This window comes from Labeo rohita, chromosome 23 (genome assembly GCF_022985175.1).
Source record: "Labeo rohita strain BAU-BD-2019 chromosome 23, IGBB_LRoh.1.0, whole genome shotgun sequence".
NCBI classification, from domain to species: domain Eukaryota; kingdom Metazoa; phylum Chordata; class Actinopteri; order Cypriniformes; family Cyprinidae; genus Labeo; species Labeo rohita.
The window spans coordinates 27,135,728-27,161,857 of record NC_066891.1 but is presented as its reverse complement, the minus strand read 5'-3'; the positions used below and the strand labels follow the sequence as shown (position 1 = coordinate 27,161,857).

The 26,130-nt window shown below is 35.8% G+C and overlaps 3 protein-coding genes across 4 annotated transcripts; all 3 read left to right on the top strand.

Annotated features, from left to right (window-relative positions):
* Positions 1 to 620: 620 nt before the first annotated feature.
* On the top strand, positions 621 to 10,370 carry zgc:101663 (alpha-1,3-mannosyl-glycoprotein 4-beta-N-acetylglucosaminyltransferase C). Its single transcript, XM_051096481.1, has 4 exons — positions 621 to 863; positions 2,641 to 2,755; positions 3,555 to 3,669; positions 6,671 to 10,370. Exons 2-4 carry the CDS (start codon positions 2,654 to 2,656, stop codon positions 7,816 to 7,818), a joined length of 1,365 nt encoding a protein of 454 aa, XP_050952438.1. The 5' UTR covers positions 621 to 863; positions 2,641 to 2,653; the 3' UTR covers positions 7,819 to 10,370.
* Positions 10,371 to 14,803: 4,433 nt separating this feature from the next.
* On the top strand, positions 14,804 to 17,320 carry LOC127154740 (thyrotropin subunit beta). Of its 2 annotated transcripts, XM_051096491.1 has the most exons (3): positions 14,804 to 14,890; positions 14,975 to 15,223; positions 16,762 to 17,320. In XM_051096491.1, the coding sequence occupies exons 2-3, from the start codon at positions 15,062 to 15,064 to the stop codon at positions 16,999 to 17,001; spliced, it is 402 nt and encodes a 133-aa protein (XP_050952448.1). In that variant the 5' UTR covers positions 14,804 to 14,890; positions 14,975 to 15,061; the 3' UTR covers positions 17,002 to 17,320. The 2 variants fall into 2 exon arrangements, with proteins under 2 accessions (XP_050952448.1, XP_050952447.1); XM_051096490.1 differs by lacking the exon at positions 14,804 to 14,890 and having other exon boundaries at positions 14,936 to 15,223.
* Positions 17,321 to 20,055: 2,735 nt separating this feature from the next.
* Positions 20,056 to 25,030, top strand: slc25a55b (solute carrier family 25 member 55b). Its single transcript, XM_051096485.1, has 9 exons — positions 20,056 to 20,189; positions 20,494 to 20,619; positions 20,938 to 20,993; positions 21,372 to 21,462; positions 21,551 to 21,669; positions 21,975 to 22,167; positions 23,369 to 23,523; positions 23,611 to 23,686; positions 23,794 to 25,030. Exons 1-9 carry the CDS (start codon positions 20,170 to 20,172, stop codon positions 23,951 to 23,953), a joined length of 996 nt encoding a protein of 331 aa, XP_050952442.1. The 5' UTR covers positions 20,056 to 20,169; the 3' UTR covers positions 23,954 to 25,030.
* The last annotated feature ends 1,100 nt before the right edge of the window (positions 25,031 to 26,130 follow it).

Below are 26,130 nucleotides of genomic sequence, written 5' to 3'. Positions count from 1 at the left end.
TAGTTTGCTAACACTTGCATGTTGGAAACACTCTGCAAGACTTGACATTTTGGAGATGCTCTGAATTCTCATCTAGCCATCACTATTTGGCACTTGTCAGTCACTCAGATCTTTTTACTAGCCCATGTTTTATACTTCCAACACGTTAAGTTCAAGAACTGACTGTTCACTGAGTATGTAATTTGTAATACATTTAACATTAATATATTACAACGTAAACAAAAAGCGCAGTTTAACCATTACCTGGCATGTAGAATCCCGCATATGCGTGTGTGCATGCTACAGCAGAAGTAAAAATACAAAAGATTATCTGTATTTTCTCCCACTCGCTCTCTCTCTCTCCCTCAGTCTGGTTTCGGTGACGTGCCCTCGTAAATAACTTCAACACAGATTTAGTTAGCCTCCAGTAACACAATGTGATACGTATTAAAGAAAAATGATTACTAATTTATTTACCTATGTCTTGCCATGATGTAATTACATTACTAAGGCTACAATGAAGCCAAGAGAAGTCCGTTTAAAACGCTTTTGATCAACTCATTTTTCCAAGTGTAATCCCTAACACTGACTGACAAGGAAATGACACAATCTCAACTACCTATCTGACCAGTTTCATCCAACCTTTGCACGGTTGACAGTCAAGCGATCACCACTCCTCACGACAGCAGCGCTCTGGGATCATCATCATCTGGATAAACGCACAGCACAGCTCACTGAAGGGAATAAAAACCGTATCAAAGACCAAAAGCGACTAAAGGACACTAGGAAGTGAATTAACTCGTGTGAACTCCTCCAGAGACGCGCGATTTTTTCACTTCACATACAGTATCAATTTGAATGTTGACTTTTAGCCTGATATAAAGGTAAGTGGATTTGATCAATGTGTACGAACTGTGTGTTAAAACCTACATTGCTTATTTTGGCAGCATGTCCGTTTTCCATATACTTTCGATTTGATTTCGATTTTCTTTTTCTTTTCTTTTTTTGGCATAATAGATGCGTTTCGAATGTTCGAATGGCGAATGTGGGTGTTTTGAATTTCGAATATTCTTTTTTAACATCGTATTTGAATTCAGAATTCAAATTTTATTTGAAGATTCAAATAGGACATAACCTCATATAAAATGAGAGATTGTTTCTATATAATAATACTGATACTAATAACAACATGTAACTAATATATCTGTTTCTTTTGGTTAGCTTATAAAAGGTTAAGGACTGTTCCTTTTACCTATGCCCTGCAAAACCTGATAGAGTCATATAAGCAAAACCAACTGCCCAAACTTGTTTTAATTGCAAATGAACCAGGTTTGAGGAACTCACATACATTCAGTAACAAACTAAAACCAGTTTGCCTGGTTTACTCTCTTCATTTTCTACTATTTGCTTACTCACAGAAATTACAACAGGTGATGTGTCTCTGTAACCAGGTCTGCTTTCATCCAATAAAAATAGAGGGCACAATGCGAAACCCTGACAGCACACGTACATCATGGAGCTGTCTATTTGACATCTGCATTTACATCTGGAAGACATATTTATTGGAGTGTTTGTTCATCTGCAAACTATCAGATGTCAAAAAGACATCTATTAGACGTCTTTAAGATGTTTATGATTTAGAATGTATGTAAAACTTTCATCTTACAGATGCCTGTCAGATGTTTTGTACACAGCAGATACTTTGCAGATCACATGATCTTTAACAGACATCTTGCAGATGGGAAAAAGTGTGGAGGCAAAGTTCATGTAGAAAAGGTCTTTCATGGTTTAAAGAAAGGCCTGTTTTAAAATGCATGCTTTATCTGTAAACATGGCAGTTATAATACTTAATGACAAATCCTTTTCTAAACATTCAGTGATTCCTTATTTAGAGAACCAGTGCTCTATCACTTTTATCTTTTTATCTACCACACATAAGTAAATCGGGGATTACAAAACAAAGACTATGGATAAAGTACATTCATTTATTAAAATGTAGTATAGCAAATGTAGTGAACAAGAATGAATCAGTGAAAACAAAAAAGTGATTATTACAATCTCCCTGATAGCACAAATACATCATATCTATTTGATGTCTGCATTTACATCTGGAAGATTTTTTTAGAGTGTTTATGATTTAGAATGTATGTAAAACTGACATCTGTCAGATGCTTGTACACAGCAAATGCTTTCCAGATCAAATGATCTTTAACAGATGTCAGTAATTATTGCAGAGGGGATATTTTATGATAAAGAACCAACAACCACATAATTCTTGCATTCTTAGAATCATTTCAAAATCGGATATCATTGACTTTTTTGTGATATGCAATATGCATTGATAATAAATATATTCATGGTCACAATCATCTACATTCACACTCCCTTCACAAATTTTCTCTGCCCTTGTGGATGGTGACTTAGTAGTTTGAGAAGCACTATTCTGCTCTAAATGACAGTGTTGTATGTGTGAGCTGAATGGTTCATAATCAGCCATTAATTATTCAAACTGGGTCATGTGAATAATTGAACAATGCAGCTACTTATTAAAGACAATCAAACATATTGGAAAAACACCATTTGGAGTTACAAGTGAAGCTTATTATGGTAGTTTAATGTTGTTGGTACAGTATTAAAATGCGTGTCTGTGTGTCTGAACAGAAGAAGGTGTGGGATGAGATGCCATCTGAAAAACATCATCCTCCTAGCAGCTGGTCTTCTCATTTTGACCAGGGTCTACATCTACATGCGGAGAGCAGAATCAGGAAACCTCAAGGTATTAGCTTGCTTTTTTCTTTATGAATTGCATTGTGTGGGATAAAAATATCTTTTATGTTCCACAAAAGAAAGAAAGAATGTTGAACAGGTTTGCACTGAGATTAGGTTGAGTGAATAATGAGAGGGTTTTCATTTTTGGGGTGGAGTATTCTTTTAAAACTTTAAAAAATGTATGTTACATGTTGTATGTTGCATGTGTGTCCTCTGACTATGTTAGTTGAGACTGTGGTAAACCACAGGTTGTCTTCCGTTCACAGCATGTCTAGTTTCCTGTGCATTTGGGTTATTTTGTTAATGATTTTTCTACATCAGTTTGGATTAAAGCATCACTCACAACAGAATATAATTAAAACTGAAAATGTTAATATGCCGAACATTAAAAGACTATGGAGACTTGCCACTTAGCCACAAATCAAATAATACGATAACAAAACCAAACCTCACTTAAAGAAGATAAAAAAAACACATTTTACAAAAACACTTTGTTTGCTTTGAAATTATATGGAATAGATCAAACATATTACATACACAGCTATTTTGGAATCGTCGTCAGTGAAGAAAATAGGTCATTTAGGCACATGATGTTGTGGTTATCACAGCAAGGGCTAACTGCTGAAACTAACCAGACAAATGTTGAACTTGCTGTCATGTCTGTAGTTCTCTATGCTCTCAGTGTCACTGCACTTAAATGGTACATTTTAATACCTTGTGAAGGGGAACGCCCCAGTGACTTTTTTTCCTTTATTTACATTTAGGTTTTAGCAGAGGAATTATTATTATTTATTTTTTTGCTACAGGGTTCAATAACCTGGATCTGGGATAGAGAGACTTGGATGGAAGACCTTAAGGGCCATTACCTGAATTTTAATGTTTCCATTAAAGTTCTGGCAGGAGTCTTTCAGCCATCCAAGAGTGAGTTTTCTCTTAACATCCACATGCATGTAGGTCTGTGGTGTCAAACTCAGATTCTGGAAGGCCTTGATTAGTTGGATCAGTGGCAGTAACTTAAAGTTGAAGCTAAACTTTGCAAGGCTTTGGCCTTCCCAGAACTGAGTTTGACGCCTCTGATGTAGATGTTTTGTTTATGTGCAACAGATAATGCCATATGCTCAATAAAGGATTGCAATTAAATCTGATGTCCAGCAAAATAGTTGTCTTCGGTCAATGCATCAAGTTTTGCATTCTTTATATTTATGTTACATGTTCTCTGTGTTGCCTTGTGTTGGACTTTTTGTTGTGTTGGACTGTGTCAGCTTTTGTAGTCACCTTGTAGTTGTAGCAATTTGGCTAAAAAGCTAATTATAATGGGGCATAATAAACTGAAATATTTAGATCTTGTTTAGATCTAGTTTAGTCTAGATCTATTTGTCCACACAGCAAATCATTTTAATAGTAAAATCATCTATTAACTCTAGGTACCTAAACTTTTTGGCCACAACAGAATACGTTTTCCCACTGTATACAGCACTAATCTTACAAGAGCATGTGGCAAGATCGACTGGTTAAAGGGACTTTGTTTTGCAAGCAGTGACGAAAGAATTAGTGAAGTAAAATGAGTATGATTCAAGTTATGGTAATATACACCATGTGCATAGACTGTTATATGAGCTTATCACGTTCATTTCCTGGACAACAATCTGATTATTTTTTATTGCTCTGAGCTTGCACTTTGCACTTTGCACACAACTTTTATGTGATGGTTCTCAAGGGACATTTAACGAGATTGTGAAGTGAGCACTTGTGCTGAGCGGTGTGGGAGGAGCCCATTGTAACTGCTCAAGTTTCCCCCAGGGTTGGGAGCTATACATCTACAGCTCCACTGGTCACGGAACCTGTCTCAGCCACTGAACCTGTTTTGGGGCAGACAAGACTAGCATCCAGTGTGGCAGATCCACTGCTGATGTTGGTGTGGGCAGCCTCAGCACTCTCAAGCCCATTGGTCTTAATGGTGCTTCCCAGCCCTTGCTCCACCCTGGTCTCCAGTTGCTCCAGCTCCGTCCTGATAAGGAACAGAGTGCCAAGTCCATGGAAAGAGGGCTTGGGAACTAAGGTGGAGCTGGAGGCCAGATTAGGCAAAATGTGGAGTCAGGGCAGAGCTGGAGACCAGGGTTGACCAAGGAACCAGGGTGGAGCCAATGGAACTGAAGACCAGGGCTGAGCTGAAGACCAGGACAAAGCCATTGGAGCTGGACACCAGGATGGACCTGGTGGAGCTGGAGACTAGGGGAGAGCAGGGAATCAGGGTGGAGATGGAGACCAGGGCTAAGCTGAAGATCATGGCGGAGCCGGTAGAGCTGAAGAGCAGGGCACATCTGGAAACAAGGATAGATCAGCTCCACCCTGGTTCCCTGCTCTGGCCTGGTCTCCAGCTCCACTGGCTCCCCACCCGCCTACTCTGTTCTGGCCTCCTGCTCTACCTTGGCTCCCTAGCCCTATTCCTATGGGTTCAACACTCTGTCCCTTCCCCAGGCCACCTTATGCTCCTTTGTTTTGGATTTTTTGGTTTGGTGTGGAGCATCCGAAATCCGCTCCCTGGAAAAGGAGTGATATTTTAAAAACTGGCACACAATTTCAATATAAAAGAAGACAAGACAAGACAGGGAACATGTGTCAGATTTTGCAGTCACTTGTAATCTTTTTGTTTATTGGTTCCTACTTGATTATCTCCCCCGGTGTCTCGTTATCTTGTTAAGCTTTTTAGCCTCCTGTGTGTGTACAGTCCTTTTGTTTTCCTTGTTGCCTGGTCAGTTGTTAAATGTATTGGTTAATGTTGTTCCTGTTTGCTTTTGTTTCTAGCGATAGAGTATCTATCTATCTTTCCAAAACTATTTGCCAAGAATAAACTTTTAGATTTGAGTATGTTATATAAATAAATACAGCAAAATCCTTAAAGGAGAAGTCCACTTCCAGAACAAACATTTACAGATAATGTACTCACCAACTTGTCATCCAAGATGTTCATGTCTTTCTTTCTTCAGTTGTAAAGACATTATGTTTTTTGAGGAAAACATTTCAGCATTTTTCTCCATATAGCGGACTTCTATGGGGCCCCAAGTATGAACTTCCAAAATGCAGGTTAAATGCGGCTTCGAACGATCCCAAATGTGGTTGTAAATGATCCCAGCAGAGGAAGAAGGGTCTTATCTAGCAAAACGATCGGTTATTTAAAAAAAAAATATTAAAAAATATAAAATTTATATACTTTTTTAATGTCAAATGCTCATCTTGTCTTACTCTGCCTGGACTCTTTTTCCGGTTCATGACAGTTAGGGTATGTCAAAAAACTCCCATCTCATGTTCTTCCTATATCGTCCTATATCGCTGTTTTACCTTTTTTGTTAAGGGTGTTTGATCATCTTTGATTGTTCACTTTGTAAAGACTTGGTCAGTACCTCTACAGCGATGACTTTTAAATGATTTTTAAAGTTAAGGGAGAAAATATGATTGGAGTTTTTCAACATACTCTAACTGTCTTGAACCAGAATACACAGAGTTCAGGCAGAGCAAGACAAGACGAGCGTTTGAGATTAAGAAGTATTTAAATTGTATTTTTTAAAATGAAAATAACCAATCATTTCGCTGGATAAGGCCCTTCTTCCTCAGCTGGGATCATTTACAACCGCATTTGAGATCGTTTGAAGCCGCATTTAAACTGCATTTTGGAAGTTCAAAATCGAGCACCATATCAGTCCATTTTATGGAGAAAAAACTTGAAATGTTTCCTTCAAAAAACATAATTTCTTTCTGGCTGAAGAAGGAAAGACATGAACATCTTGGATGACAAGCGGGTGACGGGTGAGTACATTATCTGTAAATGTTTGTTCTGGAAGTGGACTTCTCCTTTAATACGAATTTGTGAACTCAGTGAAAACAAATTTTAAAATGACATCCTTGTGGTTTCATTATTTTTCAGAGTACCTGACGGTGGGCCTTTCGTCTGTGAAGAGGGCAAAGGGCACTTACCTTCAGGACACCCTTCAGTCAATCTTCTCTGCCTCCTCAGAGGAAGAACTGGATCAAATGGTCATCGTTGTCCTTCTCGCTGACTTTGACATAAGCTGGATCCAGCAGACAGTAGAGAAGATCACAGATGAATTCCACAGGCGGCTTTCCAAGGGTCAACTTCTGATTATCCACGCCAGTGAAAACAACTATCCTCCCCTCGCAGGGCTGAAGAGGAACTTCAACGACGCTCCTGATCGCGTGTCCTTCCGTTCAAAGCAAAATGTGGACTACTCCTATTTGCTCCATTTTAGCAGTAATCTCTCCCAATACTATATCATGTTGGAGGATGACGTAAGCTGTTCGAAGAACTTTCTCACCAGTATTCGTGGGCACATTCGTTCAATGAGCAATTCGAAGTGGGTCACATTGGAATTCTCCAAACTGGGCTACATCGGAAAACTCTATCAGTCCAGAGATCTACCCATTCTAGCCAGATTCCTTTATAATTTCTACCAGGAGATGCCCTGTGACTTCCTGCTGTCGCATTTTCACAGATTGCTGATGCAGGACAAAGTCATTCGATTCCGCCCATCTCTGTTTCAGCACATGGGTACTTACTCGTCGTTTCACGGGACGTTCAATCGGCTAAAGGATGACGACTTTGTTGAAGAAATTGCAGATAACCCTCCAGCAGACGTTAGCACGAATATTGAAGTTTATCAGACCAATACAGTCGACAAAGCTTACAATCAAGGCTCAGAGTATTTCTGGGGTGTATCCCCTATTGGCCCAGAAAACTATATTTTAGTGGTCTTTCGTACACCTGTTCTCATCTCCCGCGTCCAAATACAAACAGGATTGGATGGGAAGGATGAGCTGGTCTATGCGGATGTAGAGCTTGGAAAAACGCTGGTGAAAAAGGAGTCGGAAGTGGAGTGCTCCGGATTTGACAAGCTGGGTTCTATTCAGCAGGGCCAATTTAACGAACCAGCAGTCCAGAAACTTGTGCCGGCAACTGTGGCATGTTTACGAATTCAAGTCACTGCAGCCCATCCCACCTGGCTCGTCGTACGCAAGATCCAGGTCTGGACTGTTAAAACTGAACAAACCACATGAAATATTTATGGTGGGAATTCCTTATCATGACTTACAAAGGCTTGAATCTTTAAAAAAAAAAAACACGTTTGGTAATCTGTATGTGAGGGTACAAACGTGAGGGAATGTTGTTGTTACACTGCATAAAATTATTTTATAAATATTCTTAAAACAAGATACATACTTAGGGATAATATATTTTCTTAAGGAAACTAGATTTATTTTTTTGTTCCCATTATAAAAAAACATGTTAATAATACAAATAAAATATGTTTTAACAAAAGTTTAACTTAAAATAAACTTTTAACTTAGGTTGCATTTACTTAAAACAAGTAAAAAAGTTGGTGACTTTTTGTAAGGTTTCTCAAGATGATACATATCAAATTTCATATAAACATGGTTAGTGTAGTAAGGGTTAAAAAATCAGGTACACTGAAGGATTCAGGTTAAGTTTTTGTTAATATTTTGAATTTATTGTATTTATTTTTATTTTCTGTTTTCATTTTTATTTTAGGTAAGGGTTTGGTAATTTTTTGGGGTGTTTTTGTCAATTGTATTATTTTATTAATCAGGTCTGTATAATTTTATTACGATTTAGTTTTAGCTTATTTAGTTTTTATTTTAGTACTTTTAATTTGACCTCCTAAAAATTATGAGGTTATAATTTTGTTAAAAAATCCTTTGCCCAGGGAGATAAATCAATGAGCTAAACATGCAGTTTCATCTCAAAGACATGACCTGGAGGTTGCGCAGTCAAGTGGTAAAAGAGGATGCCAAGAGTTAAAGAGCATTTTACAGTCAAAATATTTAGATTTACAAGCCTTTTAAAAACAGGGGATGGTTTGTAAAGATCATTTCGCCCCCTAGGGGTGATGACTTTAAAATACAATTCCCTAGTTCTATCACTCCAAGCACCAATGAGGAGAAAAGTGCTGATACTAGTTTACATTCAACACACACACATAATAGTTTTTTTTTTTTTTTGCTGTACAAACTGTATTTACTGTCCCCTTACACTAACCATAGACCTCACACAAAACTTTCTGCCGTTTTAGATTTTCAAAGCAAATCCACTATGATTTATATACTAGTTTTCTCATTTAAATTAACTTAAGTTTGTTCAGTATTTGGAGAAAATGATATTTTATACCATTTTATACCAAAGAGTCATGTTGTATTGTATTACTATGTTTCTGACAATCAACTTGTTGACCGTTGTGTTCTCTCTCTCAGGGATGGACAGTAAATATCTGTACATGCTATAGTTCAGCTCAGCATCACAAACTGATCTTTTCACTCTATGATTATGGCTTTGTGTTCTCTGTCAGTTAGATTTGTCATGTTTTGTTTTGCATTTTAATGTCTTTTCCCATCATTTTGCCAAACTGTATACTCAACTATTGTCTGTGACAGCCAACTGAATTAGTTTCATGTTTCGTATGCACTCTATTATCTTTTTTTCCTCACATATTCAGATACTTTCAACTCAAATCAATATTTTATGTCCATTTCTGTGCTTATTGTTTAGTGGCAGTGTAATAAGCAGGATCATTTGCAGTCTGATCGTCATTACTGCAAAATAAATCACTTTAGGATGGTACTCCACATTGCGTTATGGGTGTAATTTGAGATAATGACATGCTGCTAACTGTATTGGTTTGGCTTTATAAAATATTTATCACTGTATGTACTATATATATCTGAAACCACTAGTAAAAATGCTTCTGTTTTGTATTTGCAGAACTTAAAGGGGTGTACTCGAACATGCTTTCATGCTTGGTGGTTTGAAAAACACATTATTTTTTAACATTATTTACATTATTACAATACATTTTTCCCAGCCTGGCACAAATGGCTCGATTAGTTCTGGGTTTAATGAAGGCCCGCCTTCCGAAAAATGAAATGCGTTGTGATTGGTTAGCTGTCCCGCTGCGTTGCGATTGGCAAACAGCTTAGACAGTGTTTCAGTACTGCCACGCCCATTGTCAAAGTAGCAAGTTTTGTGTACAACTGTTAGCACAAGCTAGTTTAAAGTGATTTTTACGTTTTAAATATGGATATTTTTCTTACAAAAATGCCATTCTAAAGCTTGGGAGTGCAAGGATAAATTTTAATATAACTCCGATTGCATTCGTCTGAAAGAAGGAAGTCATGTACACCTCGGATGCATGGAGGGCGACTAAATAATACACTACAGTAGTGATGGGTCGTGTCGTCAGCCTGTGAGATCGCCAATACATGATCTTATCGTGCTAATGTGTTTAATTATTTAAATACTTAGTTCAATGCCCGAAACCAGCTCCAGCATAAGGCTAAAAGCAGCCTAACATTATCAGAAAACATAATCACTGATCAGCCTAGCCTATTCTAGTGCAAGTTTATGCAATTTAAAAACAGCTGTGTTATAAGTGAAGCTATCTACACTATATGATGAATAAATCTCTTACCACACACTGCAAACGTCTGCGGCGCGTTATGGCCCCGACGCAGCAACCGGAGTAGATTGCGGCTTCGCATGTGTTTTGACCCCCTGTACTGCACACGTCTGTGGTGCGTTACTGCTCTAAATTGGCCACTCTAGTCAATGCTTGTGTTTATACCTGCCGCGCTGCGGCTCGTTAAAGCGGTTCTCCGCGCTGCATCGCTAAAGTAAGGCTAATCCCCCACCTCGTCCCTACACTCCCCCCAACAATTTGAATTTCCGTGGGCAGGATTTAATTTAATGATATTCTAACGGACCGCGTTGAGACATCATTGCATGCGTAAAACAAACGTTGTAGTCCAAAGGAGCCGTTCGTTGTAGTTCTTGATTTTTTAAAAATCTCTTTTTGGAGTGAACTTTGAGTTTGTAACTTTGCAGATCTTTTTTATTCCCAAAGATACACACCACACACTGACTAAAGTTCAAAAAGTGAAAAAGCATAATAGATCCCCTTTAAGTTGTATAAACGGTTTGCTTTAGAAAATATAAAACCAAAATAAAAATTCGAATGAAAAGTAATTTTTTACATCATGTTACATCATTAATGTTTTAAAGTTTCTTATGCTCATCAAAGCTGTGTTTATTTGATCAAAAATAGAATAAAAATATAATATTGTGAAATATTATTATGATGTAAAATAACATTTTTCTATTTCAGTATACATTAAAATCTAATTTATTCATGTGATCAAAGCTGAATTTTTAGCATCATTACTCCTTTATTTAGTGTCACATGATTCTTCAGAAATCATTCTTTATTATCAGTGCTGGAAACAGTTGTGCTGATTAACATTTTTTGAAACCTTTGATGAATATAAAGTTAAAAAGAACAGCATTTATTTAAAATAGAAATCTTTTCTACGCAACTGTTCAAAAGTTTGGGGTCAGGAAATTTTGAGAAATTAATACTTTTATTCAGCATGGATGTGTTAAACTGATAAAAAAAATGTAGCGAAGAGTTATATTGTTAGAAAAGATTTATATTTTTTATTCATCAAGGAATCCTGAAAAAGGTATCACAGGTTCCAAAAAAATATGTAGCAGCACAACTGTTTCCAACATAGATAATGCTAATAATAAATCAGCATATTAGAATGATTTCTGAAGGATCATGTGACACTAAAGACTGGAGTCATGATCTTAAAAAATTCAGCTTTACATAAAAGAAATAAATTACATTTAAAAATAAATTAAAATAGAAAATAGTTCAGTTAAATGGTAAAAATATATATATTTTTTACTGTATTTTTTGATCAAATAAATGCAGCCTTTCTTCCTTATTAATCTTCTGTATTCCAAACCTTTGGCCTCCTATTTGTGTGTGTCTGTGTGTATCATATATAGTCAGATATAAATGTGAAATAAATCTGCACATTCTCCTTTGACCTCTGACCTCGGCTGAAATGCGCTCTGCTGGCTGACCGCTCTCCGCTGACCCTCGGAAGATATCGCTGAAGAGGAGACACCATAAAAAATAGGGATGGGTCATGTATCCTTACGACCTAGTTTTTCCCGGAGCGACCAGCGTGTATCACGTTGCCCTCTAGCGTTAACTTCCATGTCTCTAGTTCAACGTGACCAGGTCGACTTGTTGGCAGGATACTGTGAATGTAACTGATTGCACAACCATATATTGTCCTCCTGGCATCCTCTGAGAATCTTTCAGTTATAAAGGGCTCAAATAACATCCTAATTATATAAACTCTGCTAACCCTGACACTGTGATTATTGAGGCTGACGGTGCACTAAACATAGACTGATTCAGTTACAGTCACCTGGAGTCAATGCCGTGCTCAAACACATGCCTGACCCCACGCTGAGACTCTTCTGTCATATTTTATTGCTCGGTTGACCCGAACAATTGAACTGAAGACCTGCTGTATGGCTTTGTCTTATTTAATATATAGGTTTGAAGGTTTCTTTGCAGTGAGGTTTGAATATGTTTATTAAAACTAATTCATAGAGAGCTGTAATGGTAAATGGTTAAAATAGTAGTATTAGGCCTTTCATATTTATATTCTGATTTTAATGCCTGGTTGTTTTTAGTCGCTATGTGTAAATTGTACAATTTTTCTCTGATTTAATTAAAACCAGAAATTTAAACCCTTTATATTTCCATAAAGAACAAATACATTTTTATTTCACCTTCTTTTGCAGTTTATTTAACCTTTCTTTTGATTTATTTTGCTGGTTTAAAATATATATATATATATTTTTTAAACCAAATAGAATCACTTTTAAAAGCAGACAGTTATTCTAGTAAAATATTAAATCTAAGCTACAAAAAATAATGTCACAACATATTAACCTCTGCATTTATTTTTGTAGATTTCTTAAGCTATTAACATATATTTGATAGTATAAAAAGAACAATGTTCACAACCTGTACCTGACCCATAGTTGTTAGATGTATATCACAAGCATAAAATGATTAATTCCAGTTTTATCAGTCTGATCGGCTGACCGATTAAGTTTTCGTTCAGGTGTCATGATGAATTATGCAATGAAAACATATACAGATCTAATAACAGGAGAACCAGAGTTCAATAGGTCAGTAAGGATTTTCTTTATGGACATTTAGCTATATTTTCAATCATCTTTAACGCATATTTAAGACTTTATAATAGAATAATATATAAAAACGTCAATTATTAACATTAACAAACATTATAATTATTTTTTAATAGTTAACAGATCTTTAGATCGTTAATGTACATTGAAAAATACTGCAAAAAGTGATAATGTACAGTTATTGCATTAAGTAACTATTTTACTGTTTAAAAGTTCACTTCCAGAATAAAAATATCTTGATAATTTACTCACCCCCATGTCATCCAAGATGTTAGTGTCTATCTTTCTTCAACCGAAAAGAAACTCCATCTCATTTTCTCCTGCAACTTCAAAAATATCTGTAGTATATAATTATTTATTTATTTCGGGAAAAGACCAGCAATGACCGATCGTGACTCTAGATAAGATCCTCGGCTGGGATCGTTGAAGTCTACTATCCACCTTATTTTTCGAAGCGGAAGTAAGCCTATGGGTGAAACTTCCGGTTCGTTAGCCGCTATAGAGACATAGAGAAGAATAGCAACGTGCAGTAAACGGTAAAACGGCTTGCACTACAAACCAGTGTGTTCCAAACCAGTAAAATAATACAGTAAGTCACACCAAGTTGCAATATGAAGCAGCAAAATGGGCTGTTAACGCGTCCACTCTTACGGTAAAGATAAGGTGGATATGAAGAAAAAAAATCATTTTTTACTGAAGAAAGAAAGACATGAACATCTTGGATGGCATGTGGGTGAGTAAATTATCATAAAGTTTTTATTCTGGAAGTGAGCTAATCCTTGAACTATTTTCTTGTATGTAAGCTAACGTAGTCATGTTTATTCTATCATGTAAATAACTAAACAAATGACATTTTTTGTTCTAAATAAAAACAGTTTGTTAAAGTACATTTTTAGGTTTTGTTCTGTTAAGAATATATTTACATAAACACTTTTTAATACATCATTTTAAGATGTTGTATTTCTCTCTGTATGTTGTAGTGTGTGTGAGGTTCGCTGCGGTTGCTACAGCTGAGGTTTGGAAACATGCTGTGGCAGCACATGTCCCAGCGGCCGAGAGGGAAGCATTAGCGGGGATTAGACACGCAAAACATTGTCCAGGTGAACAACGAAACACGTGAAACACATACAGCCCCTTTTACCCGACAGAACTGGGACATGGCAAGAAACGCAACAAGAACACGACTGTCATAATAAATCAAAAAGCCGAAAAAGGATCAGTTTGACAGAGAAAGAAAACAGTCAGCAAACACATGGAAGCTAGCAAACACATGTCAAACATGCAGATGTTTGCAAAAAAAGCTATTACAACCAGATTTGAATGTTAAAAATATTTGTCAGTGTATAATAAAGTAGTCAGGCTGATACAGTCATATTTTGACTTAAAGTAATAGAATGAAATTAGTTTGTGTAGCTCAGTTACAACATGACACACGTTTGTACACACTTCCCCATAATATAAATACATTAATTTTATATATTTTTTTGTTATATAAAAACTACGACTTTATTATTCTACATTATATATTTCTCAATAATTGCTTCATGACGATAATTATAGCCATAGACATGCAGAAAAACAATATATGAAATAACAAATGGAATATATTGATGTTTAAGTGATTTTATATAGAAAATGCAAATTGTATATATTTTTATAGTATGTTTTCAGTCATTCATAACTCACGTAGAAAGACTGCAATGAAGTTTGTATGTTCATGTTAGGAATTATATATAAAGAGAGTTTATGATGTGAAATTTGCTATAATTATTATTCTCAATATGTAATCAAATAGTTAAAATATAATTATTCTTAAATGCTAAATCACTTTGGTAATAAAATAATTTTTTTCCATGTTTTTTAATGTCAGGCTTTTGTTTAAAAATATAAATAGCGATGCATAATTAACAATTCCAGTGAACATTAGATTTAAAAGCTGTAGTAACGGGGCTGTGCGTGGTCACTGGTCCGGTGTCACGTTGATTTCCAGCGTGGAGGATCAGCCTGAAGACCCTCCCTCCCTGCACCGCAAGATAAGAGGTACGCAGATCATTTGGGATTAGTGTGAGTCTAAAAGCACACAAGGAACTCTGACCTAATCAAAATCGGACTTCTTATATGAAGGTTTCTCAACAGCATTGATCAGAATATCAGCCTGATCCACAGCGGAGGACGATTTTGAGCTGGTTTTGGAGCTTGGAGAGGTGCTGGATGAAGATGAGGATGTTGTTTTACATCCTGCTGTTTGTGATGGGAGGAGATGTTCTCCTGGCCTGCTCTCTGAAGAACTACACGCTGTATGTGGAGAGACACGAGTGCGGGCACTGCATGGCCATCAACACCACCATGTGCAGCGGAATGTGCTTCACACAGGTAAGAGCCCGACAGGTTTCTTAGATGTAATAATGTGTAAAATAATTTAGACAGCTGACAAGTTCAATGGCAGAGATAAGCATAGATAACTGTGTTTTATTTTGTGTGAAGCATTATTGACAGTGGATCTAGTTTTGAAATACTCAGAAATCATTCAAATATTTAGAGCATATTTAGTAACACTTTACAATAAGGTTTATTAGTTAACAAAAAACGAACAATACTTCTACAGCATTTATTAATTTTAGTTAATGTTAATTTCAGCATTTACTAATGCGTTATTAAAATTTGTGTTTGTTAACATTAGTTAATGCACTTTGAACTAACATGAACTAACAATGAACGACTGTATTTTTTATTGACTAACATTAACAAAGATCAATAAATACTGTAATAAATGTATTAGTAATTGTTTATTCATGTTAGTTAACACATTAACTAACATTTACTAATGGAACATTATTATTAAGTGTTACGCATTGGTATATTTAATCATAAAAATAACCAATATCTTATTTATATTATATTGTGTGTGTGTGTGTGTGTGGGTGTGGGTGAAAGAAAAAGAAAAAGATATATGAGAGAGAATGTGAATCAGTGAATCATAAAAATAAAAAAAATGAGAGCATAGTATTCATAACAGACTTATTTTGGCATCATAACATACAGCATATATATGAAAGTGTGATAATAAGAGCAACTATCTCTCAAAATATCAGAAGATGACGTGAAATTAAATAATAATGTCACATTAGATCTGACATTTTCATGTAAAATGAGCATTTTTACCAGGTCCTATATTTATGTTCACTTTAATTGCATAGAAAATGACCTATACATTGACCTTAGAGTGATATTACTGAACCTAAATATAGGAGCCTGAAAAAAATTCATTTTAGATGAGAATTTATATTATAATATATTTATTGATTTATGTATTTTTACATACACATGCAAACAAACAAACAAACAAAAAAAAAACATTTCATGTTAAACGTGGTCAAGTCGAGGCTAAAGAAGCTGTATGGAAATATGAAATATAGCGTTTGATTGACTGTTTTTATTGTCTTTGATTTTGAAAACACTTTAGTTTAGGAACCATTTCTCACTGTTAACTAGTTGCTTATTATCCTTCATATTTCTGATACAATAGCTGTTTATTAGTACTTATGAAAAACATATTAATGCCTCATTCTGCATGATCATATTTTAGATTCCTTAATCCAACCCTTAACTTAACTTTACTAACTATTGTCAGAAAATTAGGAGATTATTAAAGTGAAAGTCATAGTTAATTGTTAGTTAATAGTGAGAATTGGTCTCCAAACCAAGTGTGACCTGGATTTTTTTCTTAGCACAATTTGTGATTTATTTCAGAGAGGAAAGCATACTGTATAATTAGTAAAAGGAATAAACACGTAATAAGCAGTAATTAGTACTAAACTAAGGCTTTGTTGCATATTGTATTAAATATATTGCATATATAAATAAATTAGTATAGCATATTAAATTCAGTATTTATATATATTACTTGACAGGATACGAACGTGAGAGGATTTGTGGGCAAGCGTTTCCTGATTCAGAAAGGATGCATGCATCGTTCTCTGGTCTATCATTCTGCGAAGATGCCGGGCTGTCCCGTCCACATTGACCCGCTGTTTTTTTATCCGGTGGCACGACGCTGCCGCTGCACAAAATGCAACACTACCAAGAACGAGTGCATCTACAAGCCAAATCATGCTCCCAGCAAATGCTCCGAGCACCTGCGTGCCGTCTGAAATCAGTCGCCGAGGGCCTGCCCTGCTCATATAAGATTTCCTTCTGTTTACCTGTTTTTTCATCCTAATGTTTTGGTAACATTTGGTAACAATAAAACATGTTTTTTTAGAAAGTGTATAGAAATAGTATAGAAAGATATGGTTGGTTTTGTAACAATGTTGTATATATAATATATACACACATATACAAAATTCAGCTATAATGTCTTGATGAACGAGACCGTCTTTGTTCTGGTTCTGCTGTCTGTATCTTTTTCACTATAAATATCTGCATTCATCACTCAAGACTCATTTACTGTAACTCACAATATCATTCACTACTTTTTTTTTTAAACAAGCAAAGGCAAACACCAATACCAAAGCACCATATATATATATATATATATATATATATATATATATATATATATATATATATATATATATATATACACGCACACACTAAAAATAACAAATACAAATCTATACAAAAACAATAAAACATTCATACCTTGACCTTGATCTTTACTGTATGAGAGAGAGAACAGGTTGCACCAGAGAGGCCTGCAGAATATATTTACAGTACATATATTTACATACTTATTGTAAAACTTTACAATAGGGTGTCACATTTGTTAACATTAGTTAATGTATTTACTATCTCACATGTTTACTAACTTCTTAGTTCATGTTAACTAAAGTAGTTAACTAATGTTAACTAATGAACCTTATTGTAAAGTGTTTGGAAACCACTATGTTTGCATGTGTGTCAGAAGAAAAAAAAAATTAAGGACAATTTGGCAAAAGTGTATTTTTAAACTGTTATTGATTGATGATGATCAATTACACATTTTAATATGAAATCAACAAAGAATATAATTAATATTGTGAAAACTAAAAAAATAAACATTAATGATCAAATTTGGTGTGATTTTGCCATATTATAAAAATTGCATGCAAATTTGTGATTTGTGTTTTTGCTTTCTGAAACGAAATCAGTTTTAATTCATAGCTATCACAATCTGTTTTTACAGTGTATTTTGGATTCATTAGGCTACAACTAAAAAGCAGAATAGATAATAAATTCTCCAATTTGTTTACAGTCATAACATAGTATTGCCATTTCCGAGTGAAAACAAAAAGGGTATAAACACAACTGTCCCTATTTTTGTTTATGTGGACTTCTGCAGTTTGTGACGGGGAAAAAGATTTCTTATTCGGGTCATATCAGTGTTATCTAAATTCACAGCTATTGTTGTGCCACATTAGAGTTCTTTGATGAATTAATAGAAAGTGTGGAGCGAACATGGTGTATAGTAAAAAAAACAACAGCCATTTTGTGCAAAACCACATTTAGCATTTAACAAAAATCAAGAATTCAAAACGAAAACTGATTAAAAATGTTAGGAAGTTGCATACAGTTTAACGTGTCATTTATTGTACTTTATTTGTCCAGCTTGCCATATGATTTTTAATTTTACTTAATCAGAAAAGTGTATAATAACATTTAACTAATAGCATAATTTGGTTAGAGTAAAATAAATGTTATTTCAGTTAACATTTAGAAACATTGAAACAACTTTAAATAATGACAGCTGGGTATATTTTACAAATAAAAATTGTATACATTTAATTTGTATATTAAAATGCAGTTTACCATGGAAAGTCAAAATCTATGGTTTATGTTTTTATTGTTTTCATCTCTAGTGACAACAGTGAATATTTATTACAGGTGTAATTATAATTAAGTTAAGTGAGATACTGAGAAACTGGTTGAAGTGTTTCAATCAAGGGTACAATGATATCTGATTCTTGGACAGAATCAATACACAATATTTCAATGCTAGCCAATATTAGTAACCTTCTATTTAGATCAGTACTAATTATATTTTATTGCAACACTTTACGATAAGGTTCATTAGTTAACTACATTAGCTGATAACTAAGAATGAACAATACTTCTCCAGCATTTATTAATCTTAGTTAATATTCATTTTAGTATTTATGAATGCATTATTAAAATCACAAGTTGTTTGTTAATATTAATGCACTAACAATGAAAGACAGTATTTTTATTAACTAACATTAACAAAAATAAATAATCTGTAATAATTGTATTGTTCTTTCATGTTCATTAATACATTAACTAATGTTAGCAAATGACAAAAAACATTGTAAAATGTTACCTATTTTATTACCATTAATAAAGATGTGCTTGTTTATGGGTCAAATATTTATGTTCACTGTTCCTTTTTACAGTTTTACTTTTTTCCTTTTTTTTTTTTTTTTGGTCAAACTTTATTTTAAGGTCCAGTTCTCACTATTAACTAGCTATTAACTGTGTTTCAATAAACCCTTAATTTGCTTATTAATAGTAAGTAAGGTAGTTGTTAAGTTTAGGTATGGGGTGGATTAAGGGATCTAGAATATGGTCATACAAAATAAGGCATTATTACGTGCTTAAAGTTGGTAGTGACTTTTGGTCTTTAAAATAAAGTGTGCGTATATATGTATGTATGTTTGTATATATATATTTATATATTGTGTAAATATTTTTTTTGTAAATCACATAAATGGAAGTTGAAGATTTAGAAGAAATACTACCACAATAAATATCATGTGTTAAAAATAAAAGCTGAGATATATAAAATACTGTAGTTGATAAAAGCAACATAAAGATGAATTTTACACTTCTCAAATACTGTTTAGTAAAGATTACGAGAGTGTACTATGAAAGTTTTTGTGACAGTAAGGTAGATATTACAAAAAAAAAAAAAAAAAAAAAAAAAATCTAAAAATTCTTTTCTAAGAAAATTCTTTTCTAAAAAAAATTAGAATCATTCAGGTAAGAATTTTTTTTTAAAAACTAGATTATAACACATTAAAAATGTCTTCTTTTTTCCCCAAAGACGTACCAGTGCACTTAAATGTACTCCTCTAAAATCCCTAAACACGCAAATGTGTGTGCGGTAGTGTAAGTGTCTCTTTGCATGCTTACTGTAAGAAGATCCTGCTCCTCTGATTGGCCATGCAGTCAGTCACAGTGGCGACACACAGTGAGGGAGTGAACAGCGTTGCTGCCTGAGGCTCTTGGGAGGGGTTACAGTATATAACCCCTCTCTGCTGCTTTGCACAGTGACTGCTCCTCTGTCTAACTCAGTCCTCAGACCAAACCACCAACCTCTCACCATGGCTCAGCAACCAATCAGGTATGGAAACAGACCCACTGTTTGTTGTGTGTTGTAATCAATAACAACACTTTTGATGCTGTAGTATTATTGTACTTAGTTAGTTTAACTCTTACACACTGGGAGTGTAGTATTAACAGGGAAGTGTTGCATTTACATGAATGTCAACCTGATATTGCCTTGATTCTTTTGACATATTGTTGCTCTGTACTTTCAAAGCAGTGCCTTGAGGTTGTATAAAGGAGTAATGGGTTAGGAATGAATGAATGTGTTAGGAATACAATGACTATGATTCATTCATTTGCTCTCTTATGTTTCTCGCAAGCCTCCCTGCTAAACTTATCAATGGCGGAGTTGCTGGACTGGTGGGTGTTACCTGTGTGTTTCCTATAGATCTTGCCAAGACAAGACTCCAAAACCAAAGAGGAAGCCAAAAGGTCTACAAAAATATGTATGTTTGCATTTCACATTTGTAACATTTACTTTATTTTAATTTCACTCCTTTTCAATGCAGAAAAAAAAACTCACTTTAAACCCTACACTAAACACTTGCAAGTTCACTTGAACCATAAACAAGACAGTATTTACTTAGAAAGATAGATCCTGGGAGTGAGATAATTACCTGTCATGGAGGCCTGAAAACTCGTTTTTCTTTCTTAGAACTCTATGGATTAGTGAGAAGGGTGCGGCTTATTCTGTATTTATTTTACAGTCGTACAATGGTGATTTGGCTCAGTAGCCAACAATAACATATTATTTTTTTGATTAGGATGGACTGTCTGATTAAGACTGTTCGATCTGAGGGATACTTTGGAATGTACAGAGGTAAGTAGTTTTAGAAATTGTATGGAACTGACTTTGACCTTCATCATTTTCTAAAATCTAAAGCACCTGAGGACATCTTCATGATGTAACATTTAACTTGCATGTCAGCACTGTACACTATTTACATACTTGCGGGAGGCACTGATCCAAAGCATCTTAACTGAAATGGGTGTTGGTTCCTGTGACCTACTTTTAGATATTTGATATGGTGTGCCAATTTTTACATTTGTAAACAAATCTTAAAAATTGTATTGATTCAGTGTCAGGAATAATAAGAGGATCCAAAGCAGGAATTTCCCCCCAAAACTTTGAACTTAACAAAATTAAAATAACTTTGGAGTTTTCAGAGATCAACTGTTAAGTTTTTTTTCCCTACAGGTGCAGCAGTCAACCTGACACTGGTAACTCCTGAGAAGGCCATCAAACTGGCTGCCAATGATTTCTTCCGTCAGCGGCTCAGTAGGGGAGAGTATGTTCCCTCCACTTCTTACAGGAAATTGTACAATACTAAATAATAATTAAACAAAAGGGTTGAATGATACTCACTTGTGTTTCAGACTCAAGCTGAGCGTTTTTCAGGAAATGCTGGCTGGCTGCGGTGCAGGAATGTGTCAGGTTATTGTCACAACACCAATGGAAATGCTTAAGATCCAGCTTCAGGATGCAGGACGACTTGGTGAGGCACAAACACTAACCTAGGTTCACCTTCTTTCATGATTAATCTACAACAGTGTTGGACAACTTTGGTCCTTGAGAGCCACTGTCCTGCAGAGTTTAGCTCCAACCCTAATCAAACACACCTGAACAAGCTAATCAATGTCTTCATGATCACTATAAAGCTACAGTCAGGTGTGTTTGATTAGGGTTGGAAATAAACTTTGCAGGACAGTGGACCTCCAGAACCGAGTTTGGACACCCCTGTTGTAAGGTTGTCTATGTGCAGGAAGTTACTTAATAGGCTGTGCCATCTTTTACATTCAGTGGCCCAGCAGAGGAAGTTACCCATGCTCCAGACTGTGAAACTTGGGACAGCCAGTCCAGTCCTGAACTGTTCGTACAGTGTGGGTCCAATGTCTTCAACCCGGAAAGTGTCAGCCATTCAGATTACCCAGGAACTGCTTCGCACAAAGGGCATCCAAGGACTTTACAAAGGACTAGGAGCAACCCTCATGAGGTATGACACTATCCTTTAATGCAGTGGTGCCCAAACTCGGTCCTGGAGGGCTGGTATCCTGCAGAGTTTAGCTCCAACCCCAATTAGACACACCTGAGCCAGCTATTTAAGCTCTTACTAGGCATACTAGAAACTTCCTGGCAGGTGTGTTGGGCCAAGTTGGAGCAAAACTCTGCAGGACTCCAGCCCTCCAGGACCAAGTTTGGGCACCCCTGCTTTAATTTACAAGTTACGGCAGAGATTCTCAACTCTGGCCCTTAAGGTCTACTTTCCTGCAGAGTTTAGCTCCAACCATAATCAATCACACCTGAACAAGCTAATCAAGGTCTTCAGGATCACCTGAAAGTTACTAGCAGACCAGTTTGATCAAGGTTAGAGCTAAAAGTGGATCTTGAGGGCCAGAGTTGAGAACCCCTGTGATAGGACAATCAATTCCAAATTCAATCCTCCTGCTTGAACTGTGGTTCAAGTACCACAGGCCTAAATAAACCATACCACAGTACCACTAAACTAAATGCCACAAGAAAATATTGGTGTAAAGCATGTGTGCAGAAGTGTCCAATCCTGCTCCTGGAGGGCCACTTTCTTACAGAGTTTAGCTCTAAAACATCAGTCTGGAAGATCCTGAAGACCTGGTTCAAGTGTGTTATGGCCAGAACTAAACTCGGACGGTGGCCCTCTAGGAGCAGGATTGGATTGTCCTATCACAGGGGTTCTCAACTCTGGCCCTCAAGATCCACTTTCCTGCAGAGTTTTCCTCTGACCTTGAAAAAACTAGTCTGCTAGTAACTTTCTAGTGATCCTGAAGACATTGATTAGCTTGTTCAGGTCTAACTGATTAGGGCTGGAGCTAAACTCTGCAGGAAAGTGGATCTTTTACATTAAAGCAGGGGTGACCAAACTCAGTCCTAGAGGGCTGGTGTCCTGCAGTGTTTTGCTTTAACTTGCCTCAACACACCTGCCAGAAAGTTGTACCTTCTTGGTCCTGGAAAAATACTGCCATTGAAAAATCAAATTTTAGAGTGAGGTTATGGCAGAGTTAGAGCCTTGAATGACTTTCTTAGCAGCCTACCATTCCTCTCAGATTTTAGGGCTAGGTGAGAGTTAGGGATGTATTTGTCTGCCAGGAACATTTGACAAAGGACTTGGGCAAGTTATCTCTCAAGACGAGTAAAACAAACCTTGGGTCTTCTTCTTACAGGGACATCCCATTCTCTGTGGTTTACTTTCCACTGTTTGCCCACATCAACAAGCTGGGCAAGACATCTGAGGACGACAATGTGCCGTTTTACTGGTCTTTTATTTCAGGCTGTGTAGCTGGATGTACAGCGGCTGTGGCAGTCAGTCCTTGTGACGGTGAGTCTTCAAGTTTGTCTAAGAACACCTTTTTGAATAGATGTTAGTGTATGTGCAAAGACTAAGGTTGATCCAATCTCTATCCAGTGGTGAAAACTCGGCTGCAGTCACTGAATAAAAGTGCAAACGAAGACACCTATAATGGCGTGGCAGACTGTGTCAGGTAAAGCAACCAGTAACCTGGCTAATGAACATTCTGGGAAAGAAAATAAGTAATGCACTTTTCCTCTCCTGTTGTATTAACGATGATCCCGCTCTTTGTTCCTACAGAAAGATAATGCGCAAAGAAGGGCCAGCTGCTTTTCTGAAGGGTGCCGGATGCAGGGCCCTGGTCATTGCTCCGCTCTTTGGAATTGCTCAAGTGGTTTACTTCATCGGTGTTGGGGAGTTTCTCTTAGGACAAACCCCATTCAACCTTTACTCTGTCTAAACTATGAAACCACCAGAATTAAACTTAAAAGACCAAGGCAGCTATGATGCAACTAAATATCTGAGAACAAACCAACCTGGTCTCTTGACAGTTTGTACAAATGTGCATGCGATGGCAAAATCGTCCAAATCTGGGCCATACAAAAAAATACAAACCAAACTTAACCTACCAAACCTAAATGGTAGAAAAGTTGTGACTGAGGTGGTACTCTTTCAAATGGTACTCTTATGCACCATGTAAGTACAAATATGTACTAACACAGACTCCTTAGGGGTTAAGTGTATAGTGTACTGCCCCAGTGACAGATTTTGTACCTTCTTTTCTGAGCGTGTACGATTCCGCCATCTCACACAAATTACTATGTGTTGTATAGTTATTAGAGTGTGTTAAAACAAATTGTTTTTGGAGAAGACCGGAGAAGTTCATGTCTTTACATGCTACCTATAGCATATTCAACTGGCTTATTCAGGAAGCTATATCATAGCACATGATTGTTTCTTTTTCTTTTGGAAATGTATGGTCAGAGAGGTCAGATTTATCCTCAGTGAGGGTTGATTTGAAAACATACGGCCATGACTCATGCACTCAAAGGGCCAGAAAATCATGTGATATCTTTTTTTTATACATATGTCCTTCATTAACAGTTCTATCCTACCTTCTTCCTGTGATGTTTTGTATATGCACAGTATTACGGAGGCACTGCTGATTAATGTGGACATTAGCATGGAGACATACCTATGAGGACATTGTTATACAATATACATGAGAGACACACAGAAAGACAGGATGTTTGATTCCTGCTGAAGTGAGATTTTACATTTACAGAATAGACAGAAAAGACATTCTGTTCAACCTCATTTTGTTAAATTGTCACCTTAGAGACTGGGCAGACATCTTGAACCATTCCAGAAACTGGGACTTGAGTGTGGTTCACACTTTGAAATGTACTAATCAAAAGAAATACTGAACAAAACTATGCAAACAGTGGTTTGACAGAATGACCGTGACTAAAATCTATGTGTGTTTTGTTCTTGTTAATTCCACAATGTTCCTAACTTTGTTGTTAGTACATGCAAATACATTTCAAAACAAAAAGTTCTGAGTGGTTTTTCTTTATGTGAAATTTGGCTATGATTTAAAATAGGAACACAATGAACACAATACATTAACAAACCATTTTTAAGATGAGCAGGCGTATGAAGTATGTAAACACGACTGATCTGCTTTGTAAGTAAGGTGGTGTAAAAAGATGTGAAAGACATACACACACAAACACACAAAACCTAAATCTCCAACAAAACTAACTCTACGCTAAATTTAAAAAATACACACAAAAATCATTAATTGTGAAGTTCAAACTGTAGTTTTACTCAAGCCTGTAAACGAACCATAATTTTAGAGTGTATCTGTATCTAAGCTTAACATTTGATTATTTTAGCCCAAAATTGCCCATAAAAAAGTAGAAAAGTATATTGTGTGTCCTTTAATGCTAAGTTACCAGTTCAAATATACAGTACATATTCAAATAACACATGAGATGCAGTAAAGAAAGCTCAACTAAAATACAGCCATCTAAACTGCTTGGTGACTGTTAACTAAGAACACATCTGTGTTGGTAAAAAAAAGTGCACACTGTGCACTGCAGGTGAAACTTTAGCCTGATTCTGCCCTAGTGCTTCTTGCACAGCATAGCACTTGCAGCTGACGTGCATTTCATGCCAGAAACACAAACGAAGTCCTGCTGTAAAGCAGAGATGTGGCCAGCGTGACTGTAATGTACATGTTAAATTAAATAAAAATGAGATTCAGTGAGTTACAATGCAATTTGTAATAAAAATGGGTTTATTTTCTAACGTCTGTATTTAAAGGTATACAGTAATTCCTGCTCGATATTAATAGTTGCAAATGTAAGTGGGATTACTGTTTGACTCTGGTGCTCATGTAGCAAGGAATACAAGTGGTAACAAAATTTTCAGAAATAAATGCATTTCTGAGCTTTTCTAGAAGGTTTAGGGGAAAACATTTTTAAAATTATTTTAAAATGTGAAATTTTCCAATCAATTTAATAATAAAAAAAACAGTTTTGTATTAAAATAACTACAGTTTTTAATTCTTATCTAATTAAAAGCTTTACTTAGGTGCTGGCAAACTCTAGATGGTGGGCCTAAATAACGTGA